Here is a 27,121-nt window from a genome sequence, read left to right as displayed (position 1 = left end):
TCTTTTTTCACCCGCCTGCGGACCCATCCGAGCCCACCTGACTATTCTTATTCTTATTACTCCGTATCGCCATCTGATTATTATCATCATCGTTATTATGATGATTGTTAGCTGCACTCTGTATCTTTGGAACTTATAATACTGCCATTATTCCTGATACTCTGCTTTACCTACGACCGAGTCTCTCGTGGCTAATAATCTTCACGTCATAACCTGAATCTTCCGAGGTCCTTCTTTCCTTTTCCATTCAATACTCTCCACCTCTTTCCTTCCTTCCTTTTGTCACTTTACTACCTGTCCCTTTTTCAATTTCGTTTTTGATCCACTGTGGAATCATTCCTACTTTTGATTTTGTCTTCCCCCCTCTGTTGTTTCCTCAAATTCTGATCTAATTTTTCTCCGCCTCACTCTTCTCCACCGCTTCTCCCCGTCACCAACATCAACTTGCCTCCTTACCCTCTGCGTTGTTCAGCTTAATTTCCTCTTCTAAGGATTAGCTCTCGGGGTCTCTTGTAAATCCCCTGACGTTCCAACCGAACTCAGCGTGACCACGAGGCTATGCTAGCCTTGCAAATCACCCGACGGAAACTGGAATCGTTTCTCATTTGGGCTACTTTCTGACCGGCTTAGACTCCGCATCCCTCATCCTGGTCACCGTACACCCCTCGCCTCCCGTACCTCCCGTACATGCGAGCTTACCACAAACATACCCCCATACACTATCCTTACCGTTACAACCTACTTTCCATACGTACATACGTACATACATACGCCTTACCGCGGATTTCATTTGCTTTGGGTTTTTTTTCTTTTTCTTTTTTCTTTTTTTTCTTTTTCTTTTTTTTTTTTCCAATTCCACCATACGTACATACATCCTGCCATACAACACTACGCAGGTCTTCCCTTCAGTGACCAACGACACCAACAATCCTCCCCATCACTACCTCTCTCCCTCCGACTCCCACCACTTCCTCCCTCCGCCAACTCCAGACCCCTGTCCTCTCCATTGTCCTTGGCCAAACAACCTGCGGGACGTGACTCTCACATCATCCTGCATCCCGTCTCCCCCATCCCCCACCCCCCCGTCTCTATCCGTCTGTGCCTTAAGGAGCCTCCTTCGCCTCCCTCGTCTACAAATGTCCAGCAACCCCCACGATTTCGGTGACCCTAATCGACAGGGACAGTATCCGCTGCCTCAGTGGAACGCTAGTCAACCTGAGGATACCGCTCCTGCTCATTATCCACCGCCCTCTCAGTACCCTGTACGTCAGCTGATGATTTCCTTTGTCTTTCCCCTCCCCACACGCTCTGTCTATCAGATACCTTCTTGGGCTTCCCCGTCTACTTCACCCGCGGGCTCTCCCCTTGGCCTCCTCTTGTCATCGCGCCTTGTGGCAGACCTCATTGCGCCCCGTCAAATCCCTTTCTTGCTGACACAATTCCTTCGCTCCAGTATCCTCCTGCCTCATATCCTCCTCCGCCGTCAGATCATCCTTTCGCTCCACCCTCGTCGCAATACCCGCCGACCTCGAACATGGCCGCGATTCACCCGCCAGATCCTTATCGCCTTCCGCCGCCCCCCGGTGCCTATCGTGGCCCAGACGTATACGCCCAGGGTCCACCGCCACAAGTTGTCTACCAAGCTGCCGCTCCGCGGCAGCGGACCGCGATTGCTTGCCGTTACTGTCGCCGACGCAAGGTGAGTTTGTTGAATTGGACGGCTTCGCCTGATATGACATTGGATGGTGGTTGTTGACACCAGCGTTTGCGATTTGATAGATTCGGTGTTCCGGTTTCGAACATTCCCAGGATGGACGTTGCAGCAATTGCATCCGCTTTAACCAAGAGTGCATGTTCACTCCCGTCTCGTCGCAAGCGCAGGCGTTCGTTCCGGCCCATGCCGCCTACCCGCACTTGAGGACCGCCCAGAACTCTGGTCGTCCCAACGCGCAGGGTGTTGTGCTGTATGGTGCCCACGGGCAGCCCCTGCCTCCACAACAACAGCCCCAGCCGTCGCCGGATACGACTCTCCCCCCGCCGCCAGGACTGTACCAGCACCCAGGCTATGGTGGCGCTGCACCTCTTGGGTCTGTCCCGCCAGAACAAGTAAGTGTCCTGTTGTCGATTCCGTTGAAGAGGTATGGGTACTAACAGGGTGCACCAGCGATCGGGTGGTCGCCGCGGTTCTGGCTCTGGATTCGAATATCCTGACCCTACCAACCTCGCCCCAGTAACACCAGCCACATCAGCCTCGGGATATCAAACCCATCCGGCCCCGAGCCCGTACTACCCTCCTCCCCACGATCGCCGCCCTTCGCCTCAATCGGCCTACCCCTACGATAACCGTCATTCCTCCTCTCCCCACAGCTCGCCGTACCCTGCAGTACAACCAACCGCGATGACGCCTCCGCCTACATCCACCCCCACTGGATCGTCGCGCGGGGGACTGAATGTTCGCGACATGTTAAACCCCGGCGACGGCCAAGGTCGCTCGAGCACGGATAGCGACATGCTCAACGCCTTGAACCGACGAGGTTTGAATCAATAATTTTCGCGAACACAATATGACATGACTGGGGAAGAGAACGGCGCGGTTTAATGTGAGAAATGGGATTTTGAAGACATACGACGGACTGGCACGAATCGGTGGGAGGATTTGCAGGAACCGCCTCCAATTTCACGAGTCGACGGGGAACACACGATGTTTACGGGCCGCATTGCGCGCTGTGCTTTTCAACGACTACTGGGACAGACCCGAGTGACGCGGTGGGGAAGACGGAAGCAAAGAAAGATTTCAACAAACAGAGAGAAACCTCAAGCAATATTTCATCGAAGTGATGGTGAATACGGGATGTTTCGTCAAGCTTGTCTGGTGCTCTTTTGGCCATTCACAGTCGCGACGATAATTGCAAGGCCGAATTCCCGATCTGCTTACGTTTGCGGAAGCATGAGACGAAGGACTATGACACTGACAATCTATATTACGACCATGGAAACGACAACCAAGCGATACGAGCTACATGATCTGGGCCTGGATGCCGTCCTCACTGACTACGATCATGGTTCCCGGCACCGTCTCTGCCAATTCGGCGGCACGTGGTGGGACGACTGTCAGTGCGCGGCAGGCGATACCTTGCAACGACTTCAAATCTATTTCCTTTGCCGAATGACACATCACGACATTATAAACTATCCGGGGCAACCCGTTAATTGAAATTTCTCTTTCCTTTTTTTTGTTACCGTCTTTTGCGCCGTCACCTGGATCTCCTGGTCTTTTGCACCGCCGAATTCCGATTTTTCTTGCAATGCGAGGGGCTGCGCGATATCGATATCCGACAATGCGTATCAAAAATCTAAGCCCTAATTTTTCACGGCTCCACGCAAGATCTATTCTGGGATTTTTGTGAACTGAAGGCAGAATATTTATACAAACGCCTTTGTGAAGACCCGGAGGCAAGGGCGCACGAGCTGGGGTCTATCATGGCGTTGTCTGATGAGAAGCGCCTTGGTGGCTTTTATTTCGGGGTCGACAGCGCGAAGTTAGGTGGAAATTTGCTGTTTTCTCCCGGTTCGTTTCCTATATCCGTCTACGAGGTTTCTTTTTTCTCTTCTGTTCGGCGGTGGTTTGATCGTTTCCAATGTTCCAATACATTTCGGGTGGCTATCTGCTTTGCGTTCACGTTCACGTTTTCGTCTTTTGCCTTGTTTATTTTCCCCCTTGTTAACTGGTGAGGCATTCTTATCTATTACTATTATCGCGAAAAGGAGGTCATTTCTAGTTGATTTTATCTTCACGTGTTTCTTTCTTTTCTTTTTTCATACTGGGAGGCTGTCTGATCAAATTTTTTCTTGTTTTACTTTTTTTTTTTTTTTTTTTTTCCCCTCATGAATGGTGCAAGTTCCATCGTTTTGGCTTTGACTAATGTTGCACTGTCTATTGCATATTACCGATCTTCTCGGTCTACCTATTGGATTATGGTATGACGAGTTGAGAATTATTCGAACTGATCTGAGATCCGTAGGATATCTTCATTAGACGTCGACTTGTAAGGCGCATACACTGGGTAGTATGTCTTGTTTATTATCATATCGTCATGTTTACGCTGTGAGAGATATCCTAGGCGTGTACCTCAGTATCGAGCACGTATACTAGGTTTCTACTTAGACAAAGTAGGTACTATGTCGATATTGGTGCGCATGAATTGACATAAGACAGAGACAGCGTGATCAACGTAGTATGTATGTCACTATACGTACCTGTTTTCCTACTCTATTGTGAATTTCCTGCTGTAGACATCGCCGCTTTACTGAGGGCACTCGGGGGCTTGCTTAGTGAGTAATTCATATCACAGCTTCCGGCTCACTGAGCACTTAGTTGATGCTCAGTCTGTACTCAGTAAGCAGTCACATGAGTTATACCATACTCACTCCTATTGATATTCTTATGAGTAGTTTGACTGCTGTGCCAAATAAACAACCCTTAGGTTTTTTAAAGTTGTTAGATTACTATGAATAATAATGCAAGTCAAAATATAACTTAATAAAGAGTATCCAAACACATGTGCCAACCAAAAGTGAGTTGTATACTTGACATCAGTATAGAAAGGTCATTTTCAAGAAAGCTATACAGGCAGGCACAGACCTTAAAATGGGACGGATCCGGATCCAGGTCAGAACATCTTCTTTTGAGGTCTAGATATACCAGTTGTTTTTACCTTTTATTGTAGAGGAATATGTTTAGTATTTCACACACTGACTAATAGTAGTAAAAGCACAGATGAGTCACCTGTGACTTGTGCATGCACAGGTTACATGATGTAGAATGCCACGTGACCACTTCGCTTCTTTGTTCTTGTTTACTTCCCCTTTCCACTCAACTCAAATGCATCACTCTTCCTCTCCGCTATTTTCATCCTCAGCTCGAGAGACAATGTCGAGGAAATGACAAGAATATCAGCACACAGCCAGGAGGGGATATAATTAACCTTTCACGGCTAGCGCTTATCTGAAATAGTCTGCATGGACTTGATCTATTTGGTGGCAGTTTGACAGGCTAGTGTCCGTAGAACCGCTGCGTGTGATCTACCAGCACGCTATAGGGTGGTCAGTTCAGCGGGGTGCTTGACACGTATCAGCTAAGAAAAAGCAAGCATCCAGCTGAGAAAAATGCCATCCCTCCCAAATCCTGGACCCTCGTGCGTCCAGGGTGCTACACAGGAGTCTTCAACAGTTGACCAAAGACTGGGGTGACTGAATATGAGCGAAAACCAAGAAACAAGGATCTGCCTCGACCATGTATGGGAGCAGGCAAAGCAGCAGTTGGAAAATGCCGCAAGGGAGGCGGGCATACCGATGGTTTGCAAAACCCCCGCCGATTTCGAACGCGAAATGTCCGGCATAAGAAAAACTGAAAGTTCTCGTTCTCGCAAATACAAAGATAAATGCCTCACTCTGCTCAAGGCTTTCAACACCCTCGGCGAGCTCGCCGCAGGTGGTGCTGCGTTGGTATGCTGTATACTTCATCACACATTGTCTTCTGAAGACGTTTGCCAAAAGGCAACTAACAATATCAGGCATATCCCCCAGCAAGCGTGTGTTCTCAAGCGCTGTCAATTGTGATCGCTATACCCGACCGCATCCACAAGAATCACGAAACCATCGAGGCTGTCATTGGACAAATCCACCCGACTTTTGTTGAATTCGATATATTTAGGAACTTGCAGAGCCATGGACATATTTCAGATGCTATGTTGCAATGCATACGTGCGGCTTTGCTTGCCTTTGTTGAAATTTGCGCTGCATGCGTGCGGTCTGCTGCTAAGGGGAAGCTCACCCATTTCGGAAAGCATCTTAAATCGGTTATCACCAATGAGGACCCGCTGAAAGCGCAACTTGATGCTTTAGAGGGCCTGATCAAGGAAAAGGATAGAATCATGGATGTATCTATGTTCGCCGAGATTGTACAGACCGGAAGGAAGGCTGAATCCGCTTACGATGAAGCTAAAAGAGCAAGACTCAACACAGATGATTTTGCCAAGTCGGAAAAGAAGCGTCGGGACAGAGAGACATGGCAGCAGAATCTGGAGGTGATTGGGGTGAAGCTCTGCCTGACGCGGACCCCACAGGCCAGTCAGACTGATATTCTCGAGGAAAACGATAAGAAAGTGTCTTTCCAAAGTGAGTGGTATCGCCAACTTGACGATTACCAAAAGTGGGTGGACAACAGCGCCGAAAGCCCATTTTTGTTACTGGCCGGTGCAAAGGGGACGGGCAAAAGCTTCGCAGCCGCTTCGATCTTTTTCGACCTGACTAGGAAGGGAGAACGGGGTCTAGTCGGCTTTTACTCTTTCCCGGCAATGGGAGCCAAAACTACTTCGGACAGCCATCCGGCGCAAACTGCATTGAAATGTGTCGTCAACCAACTCGCAGAGAAAGACCCGCTTTTTGCGATCCACGCCCGTCGGATTTGTGACGGAAACGATCTTTCGACCGCCACATTCAGAGATTTGTGGAGCTGGTTCATACTGGACATTGGGCAGAGTAATATGGCGTTTTACCTCATTTTCGATGGCATGGACAATCTGGCGGAAGACCAAAGGAAGGAGCTGCTAGATGAATTCACTGCCATTCCGCACGCCCCAGGAATGGGACGTTCGACACGCATACTTGCTACTACATCAGAGGAAATCGGACACGTCAAATCTAGCCCTACGTTTCCCATAGTCACCATTACCAGCCATACGGGAGAGGAGATGAAGCGATATATAGAAAGAGAGTTTAAAAGAGCTGGTCTTCTGCAAGAAGATTACGAAGGACACCTGCAGAAAAAAGAGGAACTGTGTGTGTGGCTAAAAGACCAATCAAGGGGTAGCTTTCAAAAGGTTCAACAGGGGCTTGATGAGATCAGGGAAATTGTAGCGGCTGAGGATCATGACGCTTTGAACAGATTCTCAACCCAAACAAACATGGATACTTCTCGTCTCATGAAGGCCGAACTACTCAAGGCCCAGGAGTCACTAACTGCCAAGGAAATAGACGAACTCAATGAACTTTTGACATGGGTGGAGTACGGGAAGCTCTACTTTGATGTAGAGGATCTCAAGGCTATTCTGGTGAGTATCCCTGTGTATTGCCCTTTAACGAGTCAGATCTCCGGAACATACATTGCCTGAATGTGGATGGTTGTCACAGCCCCGTGACTAACCAAGCTCCATGGATAGTATCTGCGAACACGAAAGCTCCCACTGGGATCTCTTGAAAAGAAGATTCGTGAGCGCTATTCCAGCTTCCTTGAAATAAGCCCCAGTGGTGGTTTTCTTCACGTCGTGGAAGAAATGAAAGAGGTAGTTCTGAAGCAGAGAACAACATTGCGACACACACTAGAACGTCCCACGATTACGGCGAACATTTCGATCACCAACGCCAGCGTTGAAGTCGTACGACGCTTTTTCTGGGATATTACTAGCCATACATGGAGCACACCATTCAACTTTGACCATGAGCCGGACTTATCAAAATTGGACTTGAAAGAGATTCGACTTAATGAAATGGACTCCCATCTCCTGATAGTCAAGAGAGCATTCGACTTCCTCTTCGCCGAGCCGAGTCCGATGTCCAAGTCCATAGGGAGATATTTGATAAGTTATCTCCCAGGTCACTTGGCCGTTTTGTTGGTTGCTGAAGGGATGGACGCGATTGGCCACGAAGACAAGGAGTGGATCGGAGAGAGAATTAACAAGCTTTTCTTTGACAAAGGCATTGTTCGAAAACACTGGGATAGTTTTGCTGCTATTTATTGGCACTGGCAGGATCTGGAAATGTCCTACTTCTGGTCCTGGTTGAAGGATGAGACTGCGACGCAGCGAATCGGGATGCGAGACAAAGAATGGCTCGAAGAGGCGAAAGGAAGCTCGAACCCGAACCAAAGCCTGCTCAAACGCCTTATCACTGAGATTGCGCAAATATGGCTGAGGTCACAGGATACCACGCCTCTCCCAGCCTTTCAATGGATCAAAAACTATCTATCTTTTGTATGAGTGGATGCTGCCCAGCCTGAAGATTTGTGCATGTTCCGTCGCTAACTTGTATGAAAGAAACCCGGAGATGTTGGTGAGAGCGAAAATGAAAATCTCAAACAGAATGATCCAGAAACCGATGTGAGGAATATTCAAAGACGAGGGGGGATATTTGCTAACGCTAGTCAGATAGGAATCGAGGGAGACGCGAGTGAAAGTAATCATGTCCAGCAGGCAGAGAAATGGTGCAGCCATGTATTGGGGATACAGGATAACGATCGAGATTGCCTGTGGTTTAAGCGTCTTGCGGAGACCTATCAAGAACTACGCTGTTCCGATGAAGCCATTGAAAACTTTAAAAAAGTAAGTTCAAGAGCAGAGCAACGCAAAATCACGAAGAATAGAAAGAAAGACATCGAATCAAGAGGTTTAGGCCGCTTGTGTATTATTGTGGACAATACAATCTAAGACATTGCTGACCATGACTCTGATCAGGTCGATGCGATGGCCCAAGGTGACGAAAACACAGAGACTGCTATACGCATCAGCGCTTTGATATCTCTAGCCGCTCTGGAGCCGGACGCTGCCGTAGAGCATAGCACAAATGCCCTTGAGCTGGACCGTCACAGTGCAGATGCCAGATACTCTCTCTTTAGCATTTATTGTCTGAAGAACGAAAAAAACAAAGCGCAGGACTTGGTAATCGACACAGCTCAACTTACATTGTCAGGTGATGGCCCGAGTGACCTCAAGGGAGTAATTGAAAAAGCTGCCAGAAACGATGCCATCGACCATATGTCCAGATTGTTCGAAACTATTATTGTGGCCAGTGCACAGGACCCGGACCATTTCCGCCAACTCCTAAGTGACATGGATGGCGCCGCGCATGATTCTCGAAACCAAATACGGTATTATGAATTAGCAAATCTTCTTCTATACCGAGGTATAGCACTCGCACACTACGACTGCACTGAGCACGCGGACGCGGCGACTGTTGCTGTTAGGCATTGGCAAGAAGCTGCGTCCGTGATCATCGAGAAACTGTCAACACATTCCGGCCAAGCCAAGCTTCTTGGCGCAGTCAACCGGCAGTTGAGCTTCCATTACTTTCAGCTTCAAAGTCCAAACTCTGCCAAGTCATTGTGGGACGTGCTCCAATCGCAGAAGAATATTATTATGGAGATGTCGCCAGCCAAAGCCTACCTGGTGGCCCACTACCGTCGCGAAAGCTCAGAGAGCCAAAAGGCCAAAGAGCTACTTCGACCCCATGTGGAAATGGCGTTAAGATTGCTTTCAGACAACACCACCGATAACGATTGGCAGGGATACCTACTACTGAGTCGGGTCTATCTCTACTGGGGCCGCGAGGACTTTGGCAAATATGGATATATCCTCCGTCCACAGGAAATACTTAACGAAGACGCCCTAAGCCAATGGTTTCGGTATAACGAGATTTCAGAGGAGCTGGTGACTGGAATCCTTGGTTTCTATTCTGAGCGACCCTCGGATCAGCCTCTTCTCAATCAAATTGACTTCTTGTTGGACCGACTGTATGACAGTGACACCGAGTCTAATCGAGAGGCACGCAGGGCCGTCAGAGATTACTGGAACAGCATAGTAGATGGTTACCTTGAATATTATTGTGATAGTTGTGGATGCCGACTGTCTGAGGGCAATGCCATGTTTATGTGCAAGTTCTGCTTCGACATGGGATTTTGTGAGCCATGCAAAAACAAGATCCAAGGCCGAGAGATCAAGACCCACAAATGCCATGCGGAGCATGAGTGGGTCAAGCTTGGAATCTGGAACACGGAGCAGCAAATTCAGGCTGTCAAGAAGAGGTTCAAGCTGGAGGGCCCCCTTGGAGATTATGGAGATGTTGGCGATGAGGTGTCTGCGGTACAGTGGTTGAATTATCTGAGGGATACTTGGGAGTTTTCTGAGGATGCTTTCAAGTTTGAGTAACTGAGTGTGTAGTGGAATATCTGATGTTCACGACTATAAGAGGTCAGCACACGATCAAGGTTGAAAACCAGGAATGATATTTTTGCACGCATAGAGTCGACTGCTTTCTCTGCAATAAGACTCGTTAGATAGACCCAATTCACTATAAAGCACTGGATCTATCAAATATTCAACCGCGTTTCAATATATGGGGACCAGGCTGTAATAATATTGAATACAGACGCGATGATCATCCACAACTTAACCTCATTTGCACCAGTTTGTGCATACCTTAACCTTGGCGATTGAATCAAGTGAGCTGGCCAGCATGGCCCCCAGACAGAGGCTGATATTGCGGCTATACCTGACTGGCGCGGGGATATGTGCATTTGTGCATTTGTGTATTACTTCCTTTCTCCATTCATCTGCCAACTTCAATCCCCTCATCCCTCAACCTACCCACCACACCCACCAACGTGTCTTTCTGGTTTCCCACAGAGTTCGAAGAAGAATACCGAGCAGAGTCCATCCAGCTGCGACACGGCGCCCTCATCTTCAGCACCCTGGGTTCCATCCTCCTCATCACGCGACATGTTCACATCTACGCGATTCTGGTAACCCCCGAGCCACCCGCTACGCTCCATCGCAGAAACTTACCCATACCCAGTTCACCCTGCCGGTACTCTGGTCGATGGCAGACTCTGGTATACTTCTACAGAGAGTCCCGACAAATCCGATGCTCACCCTTGCCTTTGACTTTCTCTCGGCCACCTTCCTCGCCTGCAATGTCCCGTTCATGATGTTTACCGGGGTGTTGTATCTGAGTTTTATAACTTTTGTCATGACCCTTGCGCTTTTTCGCTGCTGTATATGTTCTCCTATGTTGCTGGGGTGCGTTTGTATCCGGTAGGTGACTGATTAGATGAGCTGTAGATGCCTCCACGAAGCGCTGTCGTTTCGCACGGGCGTGCAGTGTTGGGAGGAATCGCTGCTTGGGTTTGGGGGATTCCGCTTCCAACTTAGATGGTCGGTTGCTGAAATTATGTAGGAGATCTTTCTTGTGGGATTATCATTGGGTTATCGATTGCGTAGGTGGGGGGCTCAGCTCATTCAGTACGAATTCTTTAACCCGTGGTAGCTCGATTAGCTACAACTGGCTGTGCGAGGCACTTTTCCCAAGCGACGAAAGAACCTGTATCTGATATACGCTGATAGACCAACAGTGCAGAAAGATATGAAATTGGCTGTCAACCGTGAAAGCTCAAACATATCAGGCAATGAAATCAAAGAAATGAATATCGGTATAAGAGTTCAAAAACCGCGTCTCCCCATTCGGAGCCCTGATCACGTATGTCATTCACGTATGGCTACTCCGTCTGTCCTGTTTATCCTTGCTTCTTCTGTTCACATTCTTGTTGTCGTGACCCCGAGTTGACTCGGTTCTGGCGTCTATTGGTTTCAATCTAGGTTGGGAGGCTGTTGGCGGTATTGAAGTAAAATAGGAACTTATATTAAAGAACGGTCTAAGCTATTTATTACGAACATTTTGTTTATCAGGTAAAATTTGTCTCTCTGTAACAATCCCCCAGACATAAGCCATACATTAAAAACCTGAATCTACACCGGTTTGGCCCTGCATCTGCGCTATAACCAACATCTGTCCATTTCTGTCCGTGTTATCTACCTAGCTTAACGTGTATAAAGGGTCCAAGCAATATAATCTCCGTTCCATAGGAATGACCTCCATCTAGCTATTGGTCTGGCTCGTAGATAACCTTCCGATATAACACTAAGCCAAATATCCTTGCTGAGTACACTTTTGATGTAGTTCAGTGGTTGGTTGTAGGATTGCGATTGACGAAATTTGGTTGATAGTAAAGTGGGTGGAAGAGAGAGAATACTTACGCCTCGTAGCCCAAATCCATTCACTGGACAGAGATTCGGTCACGGTGCTGACATATCACAGGCTTTGAATAGCGTGAAATCGTCAATATTACCTATCCATCATGATATTGATACTCGCGAGTTGTGGCGGGGTGTTACCCCATGGTGAATGCATACATGGTACCTAGCGTCGAGTGACAGCATCATGAACATTGTTTACACCACCACCCGCCCGCCCATCGCCTATGTACGAACTGTTTGACTGACTAACTGCTTTCTTGCTTTCTTCACAGAGACAAACAAAGTACAAGGATATGAAGTATTAACATAACATAACATAACATAACATAACATGGACAGCATAATCGGGACAAGGGGTTGGCTGGTTAGTCCCATGGGGCTTGTAAGTGGAGGTGGATGGGTGGAGGTGAATTGAGAGTCAAGGATGGAAAGGTGTAGTGGTAGTTGTAGTTGTAGTAGGATAGGATATGATAGGACAAGTAGGAAGCCATGGATAATTTGGTCCGATTGATGTGAAGAGAAAAAAAAAAATTAATGACTCAATTCAGGTATCTTCGCAGTCCAACTGACTCGACTGGCTGGGAAATCAAACAAAAAAGAGAATAGAGAAACAGTACAGCTAATTGGAATGGTTTCACATCACAATCAATGGCACAGTAGAAGAAAAGAAAGAAGGAAGAAGCCCGAGGACAAGGCTGCTAGCAAGAAAGAGAATCAAACAGTAGAAGAAAAGTAAGAGGGACGGTGCGGAGATGCCAACTAATGGGATGATGGTAGAAGAGGATGACTACCCAAATTTCACAAACAAAGTGCACGATGGACAGGAAACTTGATACCCAAACCCTTGGCCAGAAATCATACAAAGCCGATAAGGAAGCAGAACATCGAGTTACCCAGACTCGTGGCCAAGTGCGTTTGCCCCCCACACTGCAGCAGTCAGGGGGGGGGAAGAGACAAAGAAAGCGATGATGGAACTCGCTACCACCTCAATGGAGAAAATGAAAGATATGTATGTATGCGGTGACAAATCCATAACCCACAACAGCCCTAACTAAAGGAGCCTTTCCATCAACATTCGGTACCGCCCGCCAAAAAGTTAAGTAGATAGATGGATAAATAGATAGATAGATAGATTGAATACCTGGTTGTGATTCACACCAACTGTGATTAAACGATTGTAGGAAGAGGACTTGCAGTTCTTTTTAACTGGGATCAAAGATTCATTTGCTGAGTGGAATAGAATGGATACCATGGGCGATTATGGACGGGCTGGCTGAAGGTGTAACCAGGTAAGGTACTCTTGGGTGGAGCTTGGGGTGGAAGAGGTTGGTGGAGGGTCTGTCGGAAGGGGGTACTTGGTTGATTCGTTGGTTGGGTATGAAGGAGTGGATAAAGGATGGATGGATGGACGACGAGTGAACAATGTGTGTTGAATGGAATAGCATAGGATGAACTGGACTGGATGTAGAGGGGTTGATGGGTGCTATGCGTAGGTGATTTCGAGGATGAGTATCGAACGACGAGGAAGGGGAAAAGGGGGGCTGAAAGTTACAGAAATCAAATCAAATCAGACAAGAAGATTGAAAGGAGAGGTGTGAAGTGATATTGAATATTATTTGTCTGAATTCAAGTAGGTCACTGGTTACTATTAGGTGTATCTAGTACCAGTGCCAGGTGTAGGATGAAGAAAGCGTGAGAGTATACCAAGACATGGGTAAGGAAAGAAGGAAGGGAAGGGAGAAAGTGACAAGGGGTGAAGATGGAAAGAAAGCAATACACCACCATAATATTAATCAGAGAGAAAGAAAACAGTAGGATGGAAGAAGTAAAAAGAAATACCATCACAGAAGTGATCAGAGAAAGAAACAATAGACAATAAGAACAGTAGGTAAGAACAGTAGGAGACGAGAAGGTACACGCTGATCAGAAAGTTCGAAGGAGATAGATGATGAAGTATCAAACATAATGAGAATAAATCAAGAATCCGGAAAAGCATCAAGTACATGGGCCATCTTCTTCGCCCTCGCAGGATCCTCAACCAGCATCCCCCGCTGCTTCATCACCACGCAGATAGTATCAACGACCTTATGGAACGACGACGCCGCGCCGTGTTCCTGTTTGAAGCGGATAACGCTCAGGTTTGCCTCACGGCCGTGCTCCAGCACCGTGCAGAACTCCGCTGAGAACTCGACGGGGCGGAGGCGGGGGACTGATACATTGTCAGTTGCTACTGCTTTACTTCTGTGTTGTGGAAGAAGGGGGGGAGGGAATATCTTACAGTTCACTTCTCCCACTTTGGCATAGATAACGCTGTTGGCCTTGTCCAGGAGCACGTATTCAAGTCCATACTGCTTCCAGTCCCGGAGGATCTTGTACACGTCTTTGCGGCCTTTCATCTTCGACGTGTTGAGGGCTACTACGCGCGTGGCGGGCTTGAACTGGAAGAGGCGCGCGAAAACGTTCTGGTTTTTGCCTTGTGCGTGCGGTAGGCGTGGGAGGGGCTTCTCGGTGTTTCTGGTGTCTGTGGAGGATGCCCTGTCTGCTGGGGACGTAGCTGTCTGGCTGGAGTCTGTCGGCTGGGGGTCTAGGGATGGTTAGCGTTGTGTGATACAATTAGATTTGAGGAATGGTTGTGTCTGACCGATTGGAAACTCCTGGGGAGGACTCTTCTTGAGCCGCCGTTTCATCAACCGCTTCAGGAGACTGGGTTTGTGTTTCTTGCTGGTTTCCTCGTCGTTTGACGGGGTTTCCGACTGCGTTGATGGATCGTCCGCGGTTGACTCAATTTGGCGGACGACGACAGTTGCCGTACTTGGTTGCAAGGGTTTGACTTCGGTTGATGTGTTGTTGTCGGTCTCCGTAGAGGTCTGGGTCCAGTTGCGCAGCCAGGACCACTTCTTGTACCCGGACTGTCGGACGTCATTCTGTCGGGGAATCTCATCGTTTTGATGGCTAGGGCCCAGTTCGGCAGGGTTGCCGTTGGCACCTTGCTGGGGAACGGAAGGTGGAGATAAACTGGGGGGATGACCGCTAGAAGTATTCGGAAGTAAGGGCGTCTCTGCTTCACTGTCATAAGTGTCGCGCTTTTTGCGGATATTCAGAGGCTTGATGTCGCCGATGGACAGGAACGAGCTCTGCGGGACCATCCGCACGGTCTTCTTATTTCCCCGGGTGGGGGTGGGAGTACTTGGGTGCTTGCGGACGGTCGACTCGGAGGCCGTTCTTTGCTCGACCTCTCTAGCGCTGGGAGTGGCATGTCTAGGATCGGCGTTAGGGTTCATCTCTTCGGATATTATGGGAAGACAGTTGGTGTCGGATGGCGGATTGGCAAACGGATCGGTCAAGGGCGTCGTCTTGTCATCTGTGGTGTCGGGCTTCTGCCGCTGTCTGAGCTTATCCTGCTCGATCAAACGACCAAGGTGAGCGACCACGGGTACCAAGTAGGCAGGGATATCCTCGCAACCATCCTGGGTGGCGTGTTCGATCAGTCTGCGGCGAGTCTCTTCCAGTTCCGCTGCCCTGTACAACGTATTTGCCGGCGTAGGGCCAACACACTGTCGTTTGACTGAATTGGAAGCAATGTGTCGCTGGGAGTCTTCGGGTGTGGGCATACCCACCGAGGTTGCCGGAGTTTCTGAGTCCATGCATGTGCTCGTGGTGCAGTTCGTAGACAGGGATCCGCCGTTGAAAGCTTCCTCGCAGATCTGACTGAGCTCATGAGACACATTGCGCGTGTCATCCCGCCACATGGCGATCTGGTCGCGGGATCTCCTGGGTTGGTGGCAAGGTTTGACCGTGACCCCTGCGCCTCGTACAACCGTCGGCTGGGCTGGCAACAGGGGGCTGCTGAACCGGTCCGAGAATGGGTCGAGGTCCACGTCGGATCTGAGACTCGACTCGCTTGTTTGACGCTTGATATCAGCTGGCATGGGTGGTGGAGTATCTTTCACCCGCGCAGTGGTTGATCCCTGCGACCGGTTACGGACGTGGTGGAAGGACACATTCCGCTTGTAGGTAGTCGAGCGACGCGTGTGAGAGGTGACGAGGCGCCGACGAGAACTGCACTGCGAAGTCTTTGACTGGAACGACTTCACGGAGTTGACCTTGGTCCTCTGGTTTTTCACCACCGAGAATGGTGAGCTTGGGGGGTTCTCCTCCTCTTCCTCTTCGGGACGCTCTTCGACAGTATTCGGCGGTTGAACTCCGTCCAGTGACTGGTGCTTCTTGCGGATCCCAGAAGGCTTCCTGTGGATAGTGACCTGGGCAACCTTGGGGACCTCGGGGTTCTCCGCGGTGATTCGGTATCGCGGAGACCGAAACGGGTCGTAGCTTTCCACAGTTGCAGACGACTTCAGATCCCGGGGAGTAGAGCCATGCCTCCTGTTGTTCCCTTTGATTTGCAATTCAGCTCTGCCCCGGGCAACGCTTGGGGGCCTATTGGGAGTGCGTCTAGAGCCGCGATGAGCGCCACGCGAGATGTGATGATAGTCACTAGCCGAATGCTCAAGGGGTTGACCCTGGTAGTTCTCTAGCTGTTCGTTTCGAAACCGGACTAAAGCGTTGTAGAACATGCGTTCGTACGATGGCCTGTTGCAAGAACGTCAATTCACGCCCAGGGGGCAGATGGTGGGTTAACTTACTCGCTACTGGTGAGCCTTTCAATTAGTGCGTCAGGATGAGCGTCGTGCCAGAGAACTTGGAGATTTCTCAGGATGTCAATATCAACATCGTGCGGACTTTTGACGATTGAACCACATTCATTTGTTGACAAGGGAGGAGGAGGACCGATGTAATGGTTTGCCATTGCCTGATGAAGCTTCTCGTACTTCTTCAGCAGCGGGTGACTCCACATCTCCTGTATACTAATGCGGTCTTCTGGCCTTTGCTGTAGAATGCGCCGGATGAGATCTGCGGCTTCATGGCTGAGCTCTGGCGGGATCCTGTAGACGCCCTTCTTCACTAGGCGCAGTGTCGAGCCTAGGTCGCGACCATCAAAGGGGAGATACCCGGTGAGGAGAGCATACAATATGATTCCGCAACTCCAGATGTCGGCCTGGTCCCCGCGGTACTTGCGGCCGTAGATGATCTCAGGCGCTGCATAATGTGGGCTTCCGCACGATGTGTTCAACCAATGCCCGGCCGGTTGGAGGGCTGCCATACCGAAGTCCGCCAACTTCACATTGTGCCACGCATCCAACAGAATATTCTCGGGTTTCAGATCACGGTGGCAGATGTTGAACCGATGACAGTAGCCGAGCCCGCCAATGATTTGTCTGAACAGTCGGACGGCCTCCTCCTCTGCCAGTGGTCCGTTGTTGGACACGTAGTCGAACAGCTCTCCGCCCTCGACGTATTCCAGAACAAGATACCTGGTATAGCATTAGAAACTTGAATCAAAGTATACATCTGTGTGACTTACAGCTCTCCTCGATTCTCCCACACATCATACAAGCTGATCACATTCGGATGTTCAATCAACTTCATAATCACCACCTCCCGTTCAATCCCCGACGGCATCGGGCGTGCACCAAGTCCATTATACTGGTACACACTCCGATCCATAGCAGCAATACTCTCACTCTGGGCTATGGCGGCAGATTTCTTCGAGACGATCTTAACCGCAGCCGTCTGCCCCGTCATCGCATGTTTAGCCAGCCTCACCCGACTAGTCGCTCCCCTGCCGAGGGTCTTGCCCAGCTGCCATGGCCCAACATGGGTCTTTCTCTTCCCCTTATTCGAGACGATGGACGCAGCCGATACGGTCGAGTTTCGGCTTGATCCAAACCGCGAGTCCGTTCCTGACGAACGACAGTTGTATTCCACGTTCCCTTTCGCCGACACCGGGCTGGTGACTATTGACATCGGCTCGGGGGAAGTCATCAGGGCGTCGTCTGTGCAGTACCCCTGCTCTGTGGTTGGCGTCATCTGGTGGTTGACTCTCTCCGTAGCATCGATAAGAGGTGTGCGCATCGTATAGGGGCTAGATCCAACCTGTTTCTCGTCCATTGCCAGCCAATCCACGCTAGCTCAACAGGAGTTTCTCAGATCACCACATATGGAGACTGATAATAATACTTCTCTTGATGAAGATCTGTAGAGTCACCCAGTAAGGCTTTGCTTAACACACTCTGGCTTCAATCAGTAGCGTGTAAAAAGCGACCAGTAGACGCGTGCACGGTGTCCAACAAGCTGGCCAACCTGTAAGCGTCCCAAGTAAACCAAGATACCACAACGTGTATTGCAAGATCGAAAACAAATTCAAGCGAGCGGCCAAGGTCGAATTAATCTTCTGTTGTATCCTTACCCAAACCAGCAATAAACCAGCATCAACCAAGTCGCAGAAGAACGTCGACGATTACTGACTGACTGGTAAACAAAAACGACTCATCAACCAACAACGGCAAGAATCAAAGGAAGAATCAGTCAAGAGCAGAGATGAGGGAGGCGATGGGAGCAGAGAAGCCAATTCCCTCCCGAGCATTCCCTAGACCGCATAGTCAACAAACGGCGTGGAATAACAGCGACGGCCCAAAACCCCGCTCGAGGCATGCCATGGTGAGGTCGAAGAGTGTGAGGAATGAGCAGGTTGAGCTGTTTGTTTTGTGCTGGATTCCTCTGATCTCCCCGGGTATCACGCTTTGGAATGCCCTTCGGCCGAGCAGAACTTTGTCTGTCTTAATTGTTTCTTCCACTGGGGATTAGGAATGAAAGAGTGAAGTGAAGAAGTGGTAAATAGATTTGATTACTGGTACCCATTGACCCATCCTATTGTTTGACGAGTTGCTGAGATACCTATCACTGGAAAACTGATACCATGATCAACTCAAGGGACAGTACGGTCTGACAACGTTACTCCTACCTGCTCCATGCATTACCGGTGGCAATTACACAGAAACAACGATTCCGTTAGAAAGGGGCATGACAAGGTGGTCCTATGGGCCGCCCTTTCGGCAGACTGAGTTTCCATACATACCCCCCCTTGTCTCAGTTGACGAATGGAGAGGAGGCCAACTGTCGCATTACTGAGGTCGTCGCCAATCGTCGCATTTTTATCCCCATTTCTCAGCCCTTCCTGGGAGAATCGCGGGATATGGTGCAGGCAGATATAGCTGGGATGGGCCCGGGCACCGGCAACACATTCCACGGTATAGATAAGAATGACTCGTGTGTTTTTCTTTTGCCGTTTCCATTAGGTTTATTTGTTTCGTCTTTCTGCAGCGATTGATGCTCAGGATCGTGTCTTGTTAGGTATCCTCACAGATCGTTCATACTTGATTGAACGCCCACAGCGTCAACCCAGACGTACCTGCATATCATGTCTAGATGCTGCATGCTAGCCAAGCCAACAACGTGCAAAAGATTATCTTAAAACTCAATAACCTCGCCTCCCAAGAAGCACATGCTAAATCTCTCTGCACGTACCCGTAACCGCAGCCCTTGCACCATATCCCCAGTCTACTAACTCACCAATGCTCCTCCCCAATCCCCACATCCTCAACATCAACCCCATCAACAAACCACCTCCCCACCCCATCCCCATCCACCCCAATTAGCACATCATTCCCGCTCATCATCCTCTTCCGCATCTTCCCCGTCTCCCTCTCAAATGTCCAATCCTCAAGCCCATAACACCTCTTCCACCGCATTCCATCCTCGGCGTCTTGATACTCATACCAGAACTGCACCGCGATGCGGTCATCGTTGAAGGAGAACAGCTCCTTGCGAAGTCTGTAGTTGCGCTCGCGCTTCCATTTAGCCGTCAGAAAGGCGGTGATCTCGTCTGTTCCGGTGAGGAATGAGGTGCGGTTGCGCCAGATGCTGGTGGGTGTGTAGGCTTGTGCGATACGACAGGGATCTCTGTGGGAGGGAGTAATGCGATTAGTGGATGTACATCTGTGCAGGGGTGGTGGGATCTTAGTGTGTAATGGAAGAACAAGGGAGAAAGAAGGGCGATTGTTGTGGCGCTTGGAACCCAGGGACAGTATTCTACACGAGGTAGGTGGCATTACGCTGGGTAGGTAAGGGGTGGTTCAAATGTGTATGCTGCAACCAGCCCATACGTATCCCCTTGAGAGAAAGAGCTTTTTTTTTGGAAGGCCAGTTTCTTTGCTCGTTGGGGACTATCACTGTATCCGGCTAGTGATCGCAAGGTGTAGAAAGGATACACAATACTAATGTTGGTACTCACTGTGTATTCCATAGATCCTGGGCGGCTTTCACCTTCTTCTTGGCAGTTTCTTCCGTGAAGGGTGGTTTGATATCGGCCATCTTGGTAGCTGCAGATCGGTCGACTTGTTTCTTAGTTTGACCTAACGTAGGTAATTTGTTGATGAGGGGTAATTGTAGGTCATCGATGCGTTCTACATGGATGGCTGTCACGTGATTGCGCAATCAATAGAATCTATGGCCGCTTGTAGCACTTGTAGTACTCCTGGTATATACTTTAATAGATGATAAGATAGTTCTTCTATTCTAGCCTGTTTCAATATAGATAAATTGAACAGTGACTAACCACCAGGCCATAACTTAGTGTGTTAGTAACTAAAGATATATATCTGATAGGACAAACCATAGCGGAAACGCATATAGAGTTATAGTCTGTTACTAACTACCCACAGCAAGTCATCGCATCATTGTGGATGATTCACCTGATGGATGTTCTACCTAGTGTTGGTACATCCAATAAAAGTTCAGACGAACGAATTTGATGCAATGGTCTTGTTGAGTAAGTCGTGTGTGTCACTGATGGTTGATATATATGGTAACTGCTGGTTTTATATACTACTAGCGAGACAAAGATAGCCAAAGGCATTGAGTATAGATTCTCGAGAATTACCACATGAATTTTGGATTTAATATGACTTGAATAAAACCAGCCATATCTTAGGCTATTCTGCCATATTAACCAAGACAATGCGTTCGTGTTTCGGCAATATCCCGTCCGAAGTACGCTTTCCGCTCCAACCTATCTCAAAACCAAGCACTAATCGAACAGACATAGATTCTATACCAAATACTATCCCACCTTCCTCTCGTCCCCCTCATCCGCCTATGTCGCGCTTCATCATGTCTCGCCGCCGTGGTCCAAGATTACGTCCAACATAGCATCCTCTGCCACCATGCTCCCAAATCGCCCTATAAACTGCAGCTCACCGTCTCCGAGCCGGCCCTCATGACCAAACACGATGATCTGGAGTTGACATACGCCGGCTGCCTGCCCCAAGCAGATTCCCTAGGGAGGGGGGCGGAGAAACGGGCTGAGCTGCGATCTGACTATAGTCGGTTTAAAGTGTGCAGTTCCCGGGGAATGGACAGCGGAAATAGAAGCCTGGACTGGCAGAGGAACGGGTTCAGCACTCTTATATGTCTCGATGAACTGGACTCGTTGTATCAGTTCCACACCAACATGTACTACCAGAGGCGCGGGCCTCGCAGCTCATTTTTCACAGGTGGTAAGGAAGATCTGAAGACTGTGCGGTTATGGAGGAATTGGCTGGGCAGTGAGGAAGAAGAAGAAGATGTGGAGCAGAGTCCGCGAGAGAAGGATCGGATTATCTGGACGGGATGCGCGCCTGATGCGATCGGGTTCACGGTCTCGGTGCAGCGACATACTCCGTCTGGGGAGGATGAGGCCGCACTGCAGCTTCCTTCGGTTGGGGGGTCCAGGGAGGCGTGCGAGTTCTACAAGGTGAGGATTGGGGAGGTGCTGGTTCGGAATTCCTACCTGTTGGCTTTGCGGGAGAATTTGGTCAATTGATTCTTTTTGAGGTTAGAGGCAATTTTCCAAAAGGTGATTGCTTTCCCTTGCATTATGGCTGAGTCTTGCATTTCCTGCCATGTTTCCTTTCCAATCTCGTCAATATGATACATACACCGACTAGGCTGAAAGCCCATGCACGGCAACAATATAGAAATACACGTGATACATTGTGTTGTTAAACACGATGTTGAATAAGAGATTACCTAAGTCAGTGTATTGTTTAGAAATTCCATCGATGACGATTTGGTCTGGCCGGGGCGGCTTTCTAATACCGCGCCATAAGCCAAGCAACACGGGCAATCTCGAAGAAGCCGATTGACTCAGCCGACCAATCTTTGTCATCCATCTTATCAGATCCTATTTTCACCAGGAGAATGTTGAATAAGAAGAAACGGTGATGATATGGTGGCACTCGAGTCCGGATGGCAAATGGTGAACCAAAGTTGGGATTGGGTTGAATCATGCAATTGGTTCACCCAACCAACGGGTGAAGGGGAACCTTTGAATAATTCATGGGAAATGCTCGGTTTGGGGATGAAGATTTGCATGGAAGGCACGTGCGTGGCAGTATTGCCGCCACGTATTACTGAGTGGAATCAATGCATCAATGCCCGGTCAAGAATCATGGGATTTGGTCGGTAATCGGAGTTCCATCACCGCCAGATCATCCCACCGTCCCTGTCTATGGAGGGGAGGGGTTAGGCGGTGAATCTTTATGCAGTGGACACTCCACCAACAAGGTGTCTTCATGCAGCCACGACTTGGCGTTGATTGGCTTGATATTGGTATTTCTGGACCGCCTTCTCGTCATGAAGATCCTTGAGTTGTCGCAACTCCGATATTCAGGGATAAGAACAGTCTATACCTTGCATAGAGACAGTATGCTACTTTCAAGGTGCTTCATGGTATAATCACCCTACTGGTTACAGGTTGGAAATAAGCAAAGACAAGACACTCAGCTCAGAAAAAGAATATGGAGAAGGACCTCATGTGAAGATCAGAGGAGTCACAATTGACTGGAACTGCCATGACCTCACCGGCCCAGAAAGCGATTTGTCAAGCCGTTCGGTCTAGATAGTTGAGCCGACGAATGGGATTCGGGATTGGGGTTTGGCGGGGCCTTTCCACTCCTCGGGTTAATAATTTCTACTTAGTCCTATACTGTAAGGATCGAAAAGGTTCGGTATCCTTCTTCTGGCCTTCTCCGATAGGAACCGTAAATAACAATCCCCTATCGGAGCCTATCGTAGCCGCCACTTGCCTGTCTGCCCGCCCCATATCATCCCACTTGAAATCTTTCAATCCTATATAACCTCCTCCCTCCTTCCCCTCCCCCACTCATCTCGTCTTCCATTCACTTATCTTCCACTCACCCACTTCTTCCTACACTTTTTATATCTCTTCTATCCCCTTTAAAACCACCCAATCTTCCAAAATGTCTGGCCTCAAGACCGGTGACAGCTTCCCCGCGGACACTGTCTTCTCGTAAGTTTTGTTCTCAACCATACCCTCTCTCCTGACATGTCTCCCCCGGTGTCGGTATACTGACCTCGTTCCCCCACAGCTACATCCCCTACAGCGAGGAGAAGGGCGAGATCACCGCCTGCGGTATCCCCATCAACTACAACGCCTCCAAGGAGTGGGCCAACAAGAAGGTCATCCTCTTCGCCCTCCCCGGTGCCTTCACTCCCGTCTGCTCCGCTCGTCACGTCCCCGAGTACCTTGAGCGTCTGCCCGAGATCCACGCCAAGGGTGTCGACGTTGTTGCCGTCCTCGCCTACAACGATGCCTACGTCATGAGCGCCTGGAGCAAGGCCAACGGTGTCAAGAACGACGACATCGTACGTCTTCTCTCTTCCTCTTCTGTTTATCACCCACACTAACACACCTGTAGCTCTTCCTGTCCGACCCTGATGCCAAGTTCTCCAAGAGCATCGGCTGGGCCGATGAGGAGGGCCGCACCAAGCGTTTCGCCATCGTCATCGACCACGGCAAGGTCACCTACGCCGCTCTCGAGCCCGCCAAGAACCACCTCGAGGTAAGACCCCCCGACTACTGTCTTAGACTACTGTCTTATGGAGTCAATGCTAACACGGAACAGTTCTCGAGCGCCGAGACCGTCATCAAGAACCTGTAAATGCAGGCCAACTTAAACATTAGATGTGACATGGATTTAAATAGACGGCGCTAAGATTCCCCTGGTGCAGTTAGTGACTTGCAAAGACGAGGACTCGCGTTAGAAATAGATTTCCCATTCAGAGGAAAAATACAAATCTCTTACGAAGGAATGAAAAAAAAAACCAAGACCAGCATACCTAGGTAGACAATATCGTAAAGTAGATAAAATGATCCCCAGGTACGATTGCAGTAAAAACTAACTTCGTCAATCCCACCACGGCTCCAAACGATCTACACTACCCTCGAACACTGTCTGGGCGACCGGGTATCATAATTGGTGCTTTGACACCGTGGTGTGACTTGGTATCGGCCCGGAAGGGTGACGGTGACGCGCTAAAGCCCAAGCCGTACAGGCATCGAGGGGCCCGTCTCCGGGTAAAATAAAAATCATTAAAAAAAAAAAGTTCCAGACCCCAACCAAACCCCATTAACCAAGCTTTTGGTCTCCCACGTCACGTCTCTGTTGTTATCTCTCTTTCTTATATCATTCTCACCCCGAATAAATTAACACCGGCCGAAATGGCCCCCAACCTCCCCCCCAAGCGCAAGCCCGACGCGCCGGGAAAGTCCTACGCCAACGATGGCTCCGCGGCCGCCCGCAAACGCGCCAAAACCTATGACGCCCGCTCGCTGGCGGTGCAGTCGGCCGACGCGGCGCTGTCCGCCTCCGGGGAGCTGGACGTCGCTGCTTATCTGGAGGCGCGGGAGTTCGAGATCCGGTCGCTGGAGTCGGGCATGCAGCGGTCGAAGGCCGCGTTGACGACGAGGGCGTTTCAGCAGGTGCCGCGGTCGTTGCGGAGGAGGACGGCTAGTCATAATGTGAAGAGGGTGCCGAGTCGGCTGAGGGCGAGGGCGAAGAAGGAGGTATGATTCTCTAATCTATCCTTATGTGCAGGTCTATTATACGGCACGTTCAGTGATACAATGTGTCTGAGTTGCTGACATCTCTCTTTTGATTTCTCCCAGATGGCCGAAGACAACACCCCAACAGTATCATTCCGCCGCCGCAAACCCACCGAACTCATGCGCATCCGCCTCGAAACCGCCCGCCGGCTCCAAAACCTAAACTCCAAAACGAAAGCCAAGCGCGCCGCGGCGAAAGCCCAGCGTGACAGCGAGACGCGCAAAGAACTCGCCTCAACCGGCAGCCACGCATTCGACATCGCGCCGCGCGTTCCCAAGATCAAGAAAAACAAGCTCTCGCGACCGCCGGCGCCGGAGTCCAAGTACAAGAAGCGCCAGCGGTGCAAGACGTGGCTGCCGACGCACATGTTCCACGCGAAAAGGGCGCATATGGCGACGTCGAAGGATCCGCTTTGGAGGTTTGCGCTGCCTTTGTCGCCGACGGAGAAGAGTTATAGGCCTTCTCATCGGGCGAGGGGCGCGAGGGGCGCTGTTGCGTGGGACATGAGTTATGTGGCTACGATTCAGATGGAGGGTGTTGAGGAGGGTTTGGAGCGTGCGTTGCGTGCTGTGGGGGTTGATGGGGATGATGCGTGGGGGGTGAAGGGGAGGAAGTGGAGGGCGGGTACGAGGAGCTTGAGGGCTTGGGTGTTTGAGAGTGGGGGGATGCAGAGACCGATTGCGCCGGTTACGCTGGTGCGGTGTGCGGAGGTCAAGTCTGAGGATGTGGAGATGGCTGATGCTGGTGCTGAGAAAGATGCGAAAGCCAAGGCCAAGAAGAAGGTCTTTCTCAGGGTCCATCCGTCTGCGTTCTTGCAGCTGTGGAACGAACTGCTGGAGGTTTCAAAGAAGCAGAACCCTCCTGTCATGGTGGAAGACCTGCGTTTCGAGATCGGCAGTATCGACATTACGGGCCCTGGGTCGACAGAGGCTTTGATCTCGGCTTTGAGACCGCTGGGAATGGACGGGAAGCAGGTCTCGACGGACAGCGTGGAAGCTACCTGGAGCTCTTTGCTAGGGGTGTCCAACCCTTCATCTCTCCCGCTCAACGCCCTGCTCGGTTTCTCTATATCTGATCCCCGCCTGCACTTCCCGCCCCAGAGCCTGAAACCACCGTCCGCCGACTCCGACATGCAGAACCTAGCCATCTTGCTATCCTCCTGGACACCCGATTGTACACAACAAACCCCCGCACTATTCGACCGTCGCACACGCCTAGCCGCAGCCCGCCAGCTTCCCAGCCAAAAAGCCATAAACCGGCGCCGCACCGAAGCAGGACCAGGCGAGCTTCCTACCCCCGTCGAATCCGACCCACGCATCCCAGTCATAGTTCTCGCCTCTCGGTCCACCGCCCAGTCTAAGAACAGCAACGCCCCAGGTTACTGGACCATCCTCCTCCCATGGAAGTGCGTCACTCCCGTATGGTACTCGCTCATGTACCACCCGCTCTCCAGCGGCGGCAATCCCCGGTTCGGCGGATTGAAGGAACAACAGCAGCTCGCATTCGAGGGCGGAGAACCTTGGTTCCCAGGCGACTTTCCCGGCACGCAAGCAGGCTGGGAATGGGGCCTCCGCCAGCGCGAAGAAGCTAAACAGGAGTGGGAGCGCCGGCCTAAAGGTCGACGGGTTGAGTTCGCGAGTCTGGATCTGGGGAATGGACAGAAGGGGGAAATCGGCCGTGGCTGGGCGTGTGATTGGGAAAAGCTCCTGCAAATCGCGTCGGGCTCTACCCCCGACGAGCAGAAGAACGATCAGAAGGCAGAAGCAGAGGCAGAGGCAGAGACCAACATCGAAAAAGACCTCCCAAGCACTGCCATCCCCCCACTGAACATCACCCAACTCCCCCCCACCAAAGCCACCCGCGCAATCCACGATCCATCCTCCACCCCCATCGACTCCTCCTCCCTCGCAACAGTGCGAGTATCCCTCCTCAACCGCGGCACCCCTACACCCCGAGCCCGCATCTACCGCCTGCCCACCACCAACACTGAGCTGCGCCAGCAGTGGCTCCAACTCGCCTCCAACCCCCCAAGAACCAGCCCCTCGCATCCGATGCCCAACAACGAAAACCAAGAAAACGAACGCTCGCGCCTTGCCGCATCCCTAATCACCCCTCTCCACCCTGAAGACACGCAGCAAACGCACCTGCCGCTCCCCACGGAAGAAGACCTGATTGGGTTCGTCACGACAGGTAACTATAACCTGTCTGAGGGTAAGGGGACGGGGATTGGCTCGATATTGGTGTCGAGGGTTGTGAGGGGGTCGGAGAATTTTCCGGCGAAGGCGAAGAAGAGTAGGGCGCGGGAGGTGAATATGTGTATTGTGAGGGCGGCGGGGGAGAGGGTTGGGAGGGTTGGGAGGTGGGAGGTTGTTTGATATGTGGATGGTGTGTTGGTTGATATAGCTGCTTGGGTAG

General features: G+C 50.3%; 8 protein-coding genes across 8 annotated transcripts; 6 read left to right on the top strand and 2 right to left on the bottom strand.

Moving 5' to 3' along the window:
- The first annotated feature begins 882 nt into the window (after nt 1–882).
- On the top strand, nt 883–2,627 carry BDW47DRAFT_91600 (Zn(II)2Cys6 transcription factor domain-containing protein). The gene is made up of 4 exons (XM_024820217.1): nt 883–1,262; nt 1,454–1,699; nt 1,780–2,106; nt 2,165–2,627. Exons 1-4 carry the CDS (start codon nt 1,137–1,139, stop codon nt 2,546–2,548), a joined length of 1,083 nt encoding a protein of 360 aa, XP_024667570.1. The 5' UTR covers nt 883–1,136; the 3' UTR covers nt 2,549–2,627.
- Nucleotides 2,628–2,851: 224 nt separating this feature from the next.
- BDW47DRAFT_121132 (uncharacterized protein) lies at nt 2,852–3,214 on the top strand (the record flags this gene model as incomplete). Its single annotated transcript, XM_024815581.1, has 1 exon — nt 2,852–3,214. One exon carries the CDS (start codon nt 2,852–2,854, stop codon nt 3,212–3,214), a length of 363 nt encoding a protein of 120 aa, XP_024667569.1.
- Nucleotides 3,215–4,907: 1,693 nt separating this feature from the next.
- On the top strand, nt 4,908–10,090 carry BDW47DRAFT_91583 (uncharacterized protein). The gene is made up of 6 exons (XM_024820216.1): nt 4,908–5,505; nt 5,574–7,112; nt 7,221–8,030; nt 8,094–8,156; nt 8,205–8,378; nt 8,511–10,090. Exons 1-6 carry the CDS (start codon nt 5,257–5,259, stop codon nt 9,978–9,980), a joined length of 4,305 nt encoding a protein of 1,434 aa, XP_024667568.1. The 5' UTR covers nt 4,908–5,256; the 3' UTR covers nt 9,981–10,090.
- Nucleotides 10,091–13,498: 3,408 nt separating this feature from the next.
- On the bottom strand, nt 13,499–18,084 carry BDW47DRAFT_91578 (serine/threonine-protein kinase). The gene is made up of 5 exons (XM_024820215.1): nt 17,284–18,084; nt 16,505–17,233; nt 14,506–16,451; nt 14,143–14,448; nt 13,499–14,073 (listed from the first exon to the last, which is right to left on the bottom strand). Exons 1-5 carry the CDS (start codon nt 17,868–17,870, stop codon nt 13,841–13,843), a joined length of 3,801 nt encoding a protein of 1,266 aa, XP_024667567.1. The 5' UTR covers nt 17,871–18,084; the 3' UTR covers nt 13,499–13,840.
- A 1,124-nt stretch (nt 18,085–19,208) lies between these two features.
- On the bottom strand, nt 19,209–20,173 carry BDW47DRAFT_91550 (nuclear transport factor 2 family protein). The gene is made up of 2 exons (XM_024820214.1): nt 20,053–20,173; nt 19,209–19,721 (listed from the first exon to the last, which is right to left on the bottom strand). Exons 1-2 carry the CDS (start codon nt 20,130–20,132, stop codon nt 19,328–19,330), a joined length of 474 nt encoding a protein of 157 aa, XP_024667566.1. The 5' UTR covers nt 20,133–20,173; the 3' UTR covers nt 19,209–19,327.
- Nucleotides 20,174–20,784: 611 nt separating this feature from the next.
- On the top strand, nt 20,785–21,665 carry BDW47DRAFT_113758 (uncharacterized protein). The gene has a single exon (XM_024814500.1). It carries the CDS (start codon nt 21,037–21,039, stop codon nt 21,619–21,621), a length of 585 nt encoding a protein of 194 aa, XP_024667565.1. The 5' UTR covers nt 20,785–21,036; the 3' UTR covers nt 21,622–21,665.
- A 1,217-nt stretch (nt 21,666–22,882) lies between these two features.
- Nucleotides 22,883–23,918, top strand: BDW47DRAFT_113756 (peroxiredoxin family protein). The gene is made up of 4 exons (XM_024814499.1): nt 22,883–23,109; nt 23,189–23,465; nt 23,519–23,662; nt 23,726–23,918. The coding sequence occupies exons 1-4, from the start codon at nt 23,060–23,062 to the stop codon at nt 23,759–23,761; spliced, it is 507 nt and encodes a 168-aa protein (XP_024667564.1). The 5' UTR covers nt 22,883–23,059; the 3' UTR covers nt 23,762–23,918.
- Nucleotides 23,919–24,321: 403 nt separating this feature from the next.
- BDW47DRAFT_135005 (ribonuclease P/MRP protein subunit POP1) lies at nt 24,322–27,081 on the top strand (the record flags this gene model as incomplete). The annotated part of the gene is made up of 2 exons (XM_024818220.1): nt 24,322–24,666; nt 24,769–27,081. 2 exons carry the CDS (start codon nt 24,322–24,324, stop codon nt 27,079–27,081), a joined length of 2,658 nt encoding a protein of 885 aa, XP_024667563.1.
- Nucleotides 27,082–27,121: the final 40 nt, after the last annotated feature.

This window comes from Aspergillus candidus (genome assembly GCF_002847045.1).
Source record: "Aspergillus candidus strain CBS 102.13 unplaced genomic scaffold BDW47scaffold_87, whole genome shotgun sequence".
In the NCBI taxonomy this organism is placed as follows: Eukaryota; Fungi; Ascomycota; class Eurotiomycetes; order Eurotiales; family Aspergillaceae; genus Aspergillus; species Aspergillus candidus.
This window is presented reverse-complemented; position numbering and strand designations above follow the sequence as displayed.

What these genes read in the sequence shown, in the direction of transcription:
- BDW47DRAFT_113758 (XM_024814500.1), top strand. Translation starts at nt 21,037, where the DNA reads ATGACCAAACACGATGATCTGGAGTTGACATACGCCGGCTGCCTGCCC.
- BDW47DRAFT_91550 (XM_024820214.1), bottom strand. Translation starts at nt 20,132, where the DNA reads ATGGCCGATATCAAACCACCCTTCACGGAAGAAACTGCCAAGAAGAAG. An exon ending in CAGGATCTATGGAATACACA is followed by an intron (nt 19,722 to 20,052) that starts GTGAGTACCAAC and finishes TCCCTCCCACAG; the next exon opens with AGATCCCTGTCGTATCGCAC.
- BDW47DRAFT_113756 (XM_024814499.1), top strand. Translation starts at nt 23,060, where the DNA reads ATGTCTGGCCTCAAGACCGGTGACAGCTTCCCCGCGGACACTGTCTTC. An exon ending in CCCGCGGACACTGTCTTCTC is followed by an intron (nt 23,110 to 23,188) that starts GTAAGTTTTGTT and finishes GTTCCCCCACAG; the next exon opens with CTACATCCCCTACAGCGAGG. An exon ending in CCGCCAAGAACCACCTCGAG is followed by an intron (nt 23,663 to 23,725) that starts GTAAGACCCCCC and finishes AACACGGAACAG; the next exon opens with TTCTCGAGCGCCGAGACCGT.
- BDW47DRAFT_91583 (XM_024820216.1), top strand. Translation starts at nt 5,257, where the DNA reads ATGAGCGAAAACCAAGAAACAAGGATCTGCCTCGACCATGTATGGGAG. An exon ending in CCGCAGGTGGTGCTGCGTTG is followed by an intron (nt 5,506 to 5,573) that starts GTATGCTGTATA and finishes TAACAATATCAG; the next exon opens with GCATATCCCCCAGCAAGCGT. An exon ending in AGAATGATCCAGAAACCGAT is followed by an intron (nt 8,157 to 8,204) that starts GTGAGGAATATT and finishes AACGCTAGTCAG; the next exon opens with ATAGGAATCGAGGGAGACGC.
- BDW47DRAFT_91578 (XM_024820215.1), bottom strand. Translation starts at nt 17,870, where the DNA reads ATGGACGAGAAACAGGTTGGATCTAGCCCCTATACGATGCGCACACCT. An exon ending in GAAAGGCTCACCAGTAGCGA is followed by an intron (nt 16,452 to 16,504) that starts GTAAGTTAACCC and finishes TTCTTGCAACAG; the next exon opens with GCCATCGTACGAACGCATGT. An exon ending in CAAAGTGGGAGAAGTGAACT is followed by an intron (nt 14,074 to 14,142) that starts GTAAGATATTCC and finishes ACAATGTATCAG; the next exon opens with TCCCCCGCCTCCGCCCCGTC.
- BDW47DRAFT_91600 (XM_024820217.1), top strand. Translation starts at nt 1,137, where the DNA reads ATGTCCAGCAACCCCCACGATTTCGGTGACCCTAATCGACAGGGACAG. An exon ending in CACCGCCCTCTCAGTACCCT is followed by an intron (nt 1,263 to 1,453) that starts GTACGTCAGCTG and finishes CCTTCGCTCCAG; the next exon opens with TATCCTCCTGCCTCATATCC. An exon ending in GTTACTGTCGCCGACGCAAG is followed by an intron (nt 1,700 to 1,779) that starts GTGAGTTTGTTG and finishes GCGATTTGATAG; the next exon opens with ATTCGGTGTTCCGGTTTCGA.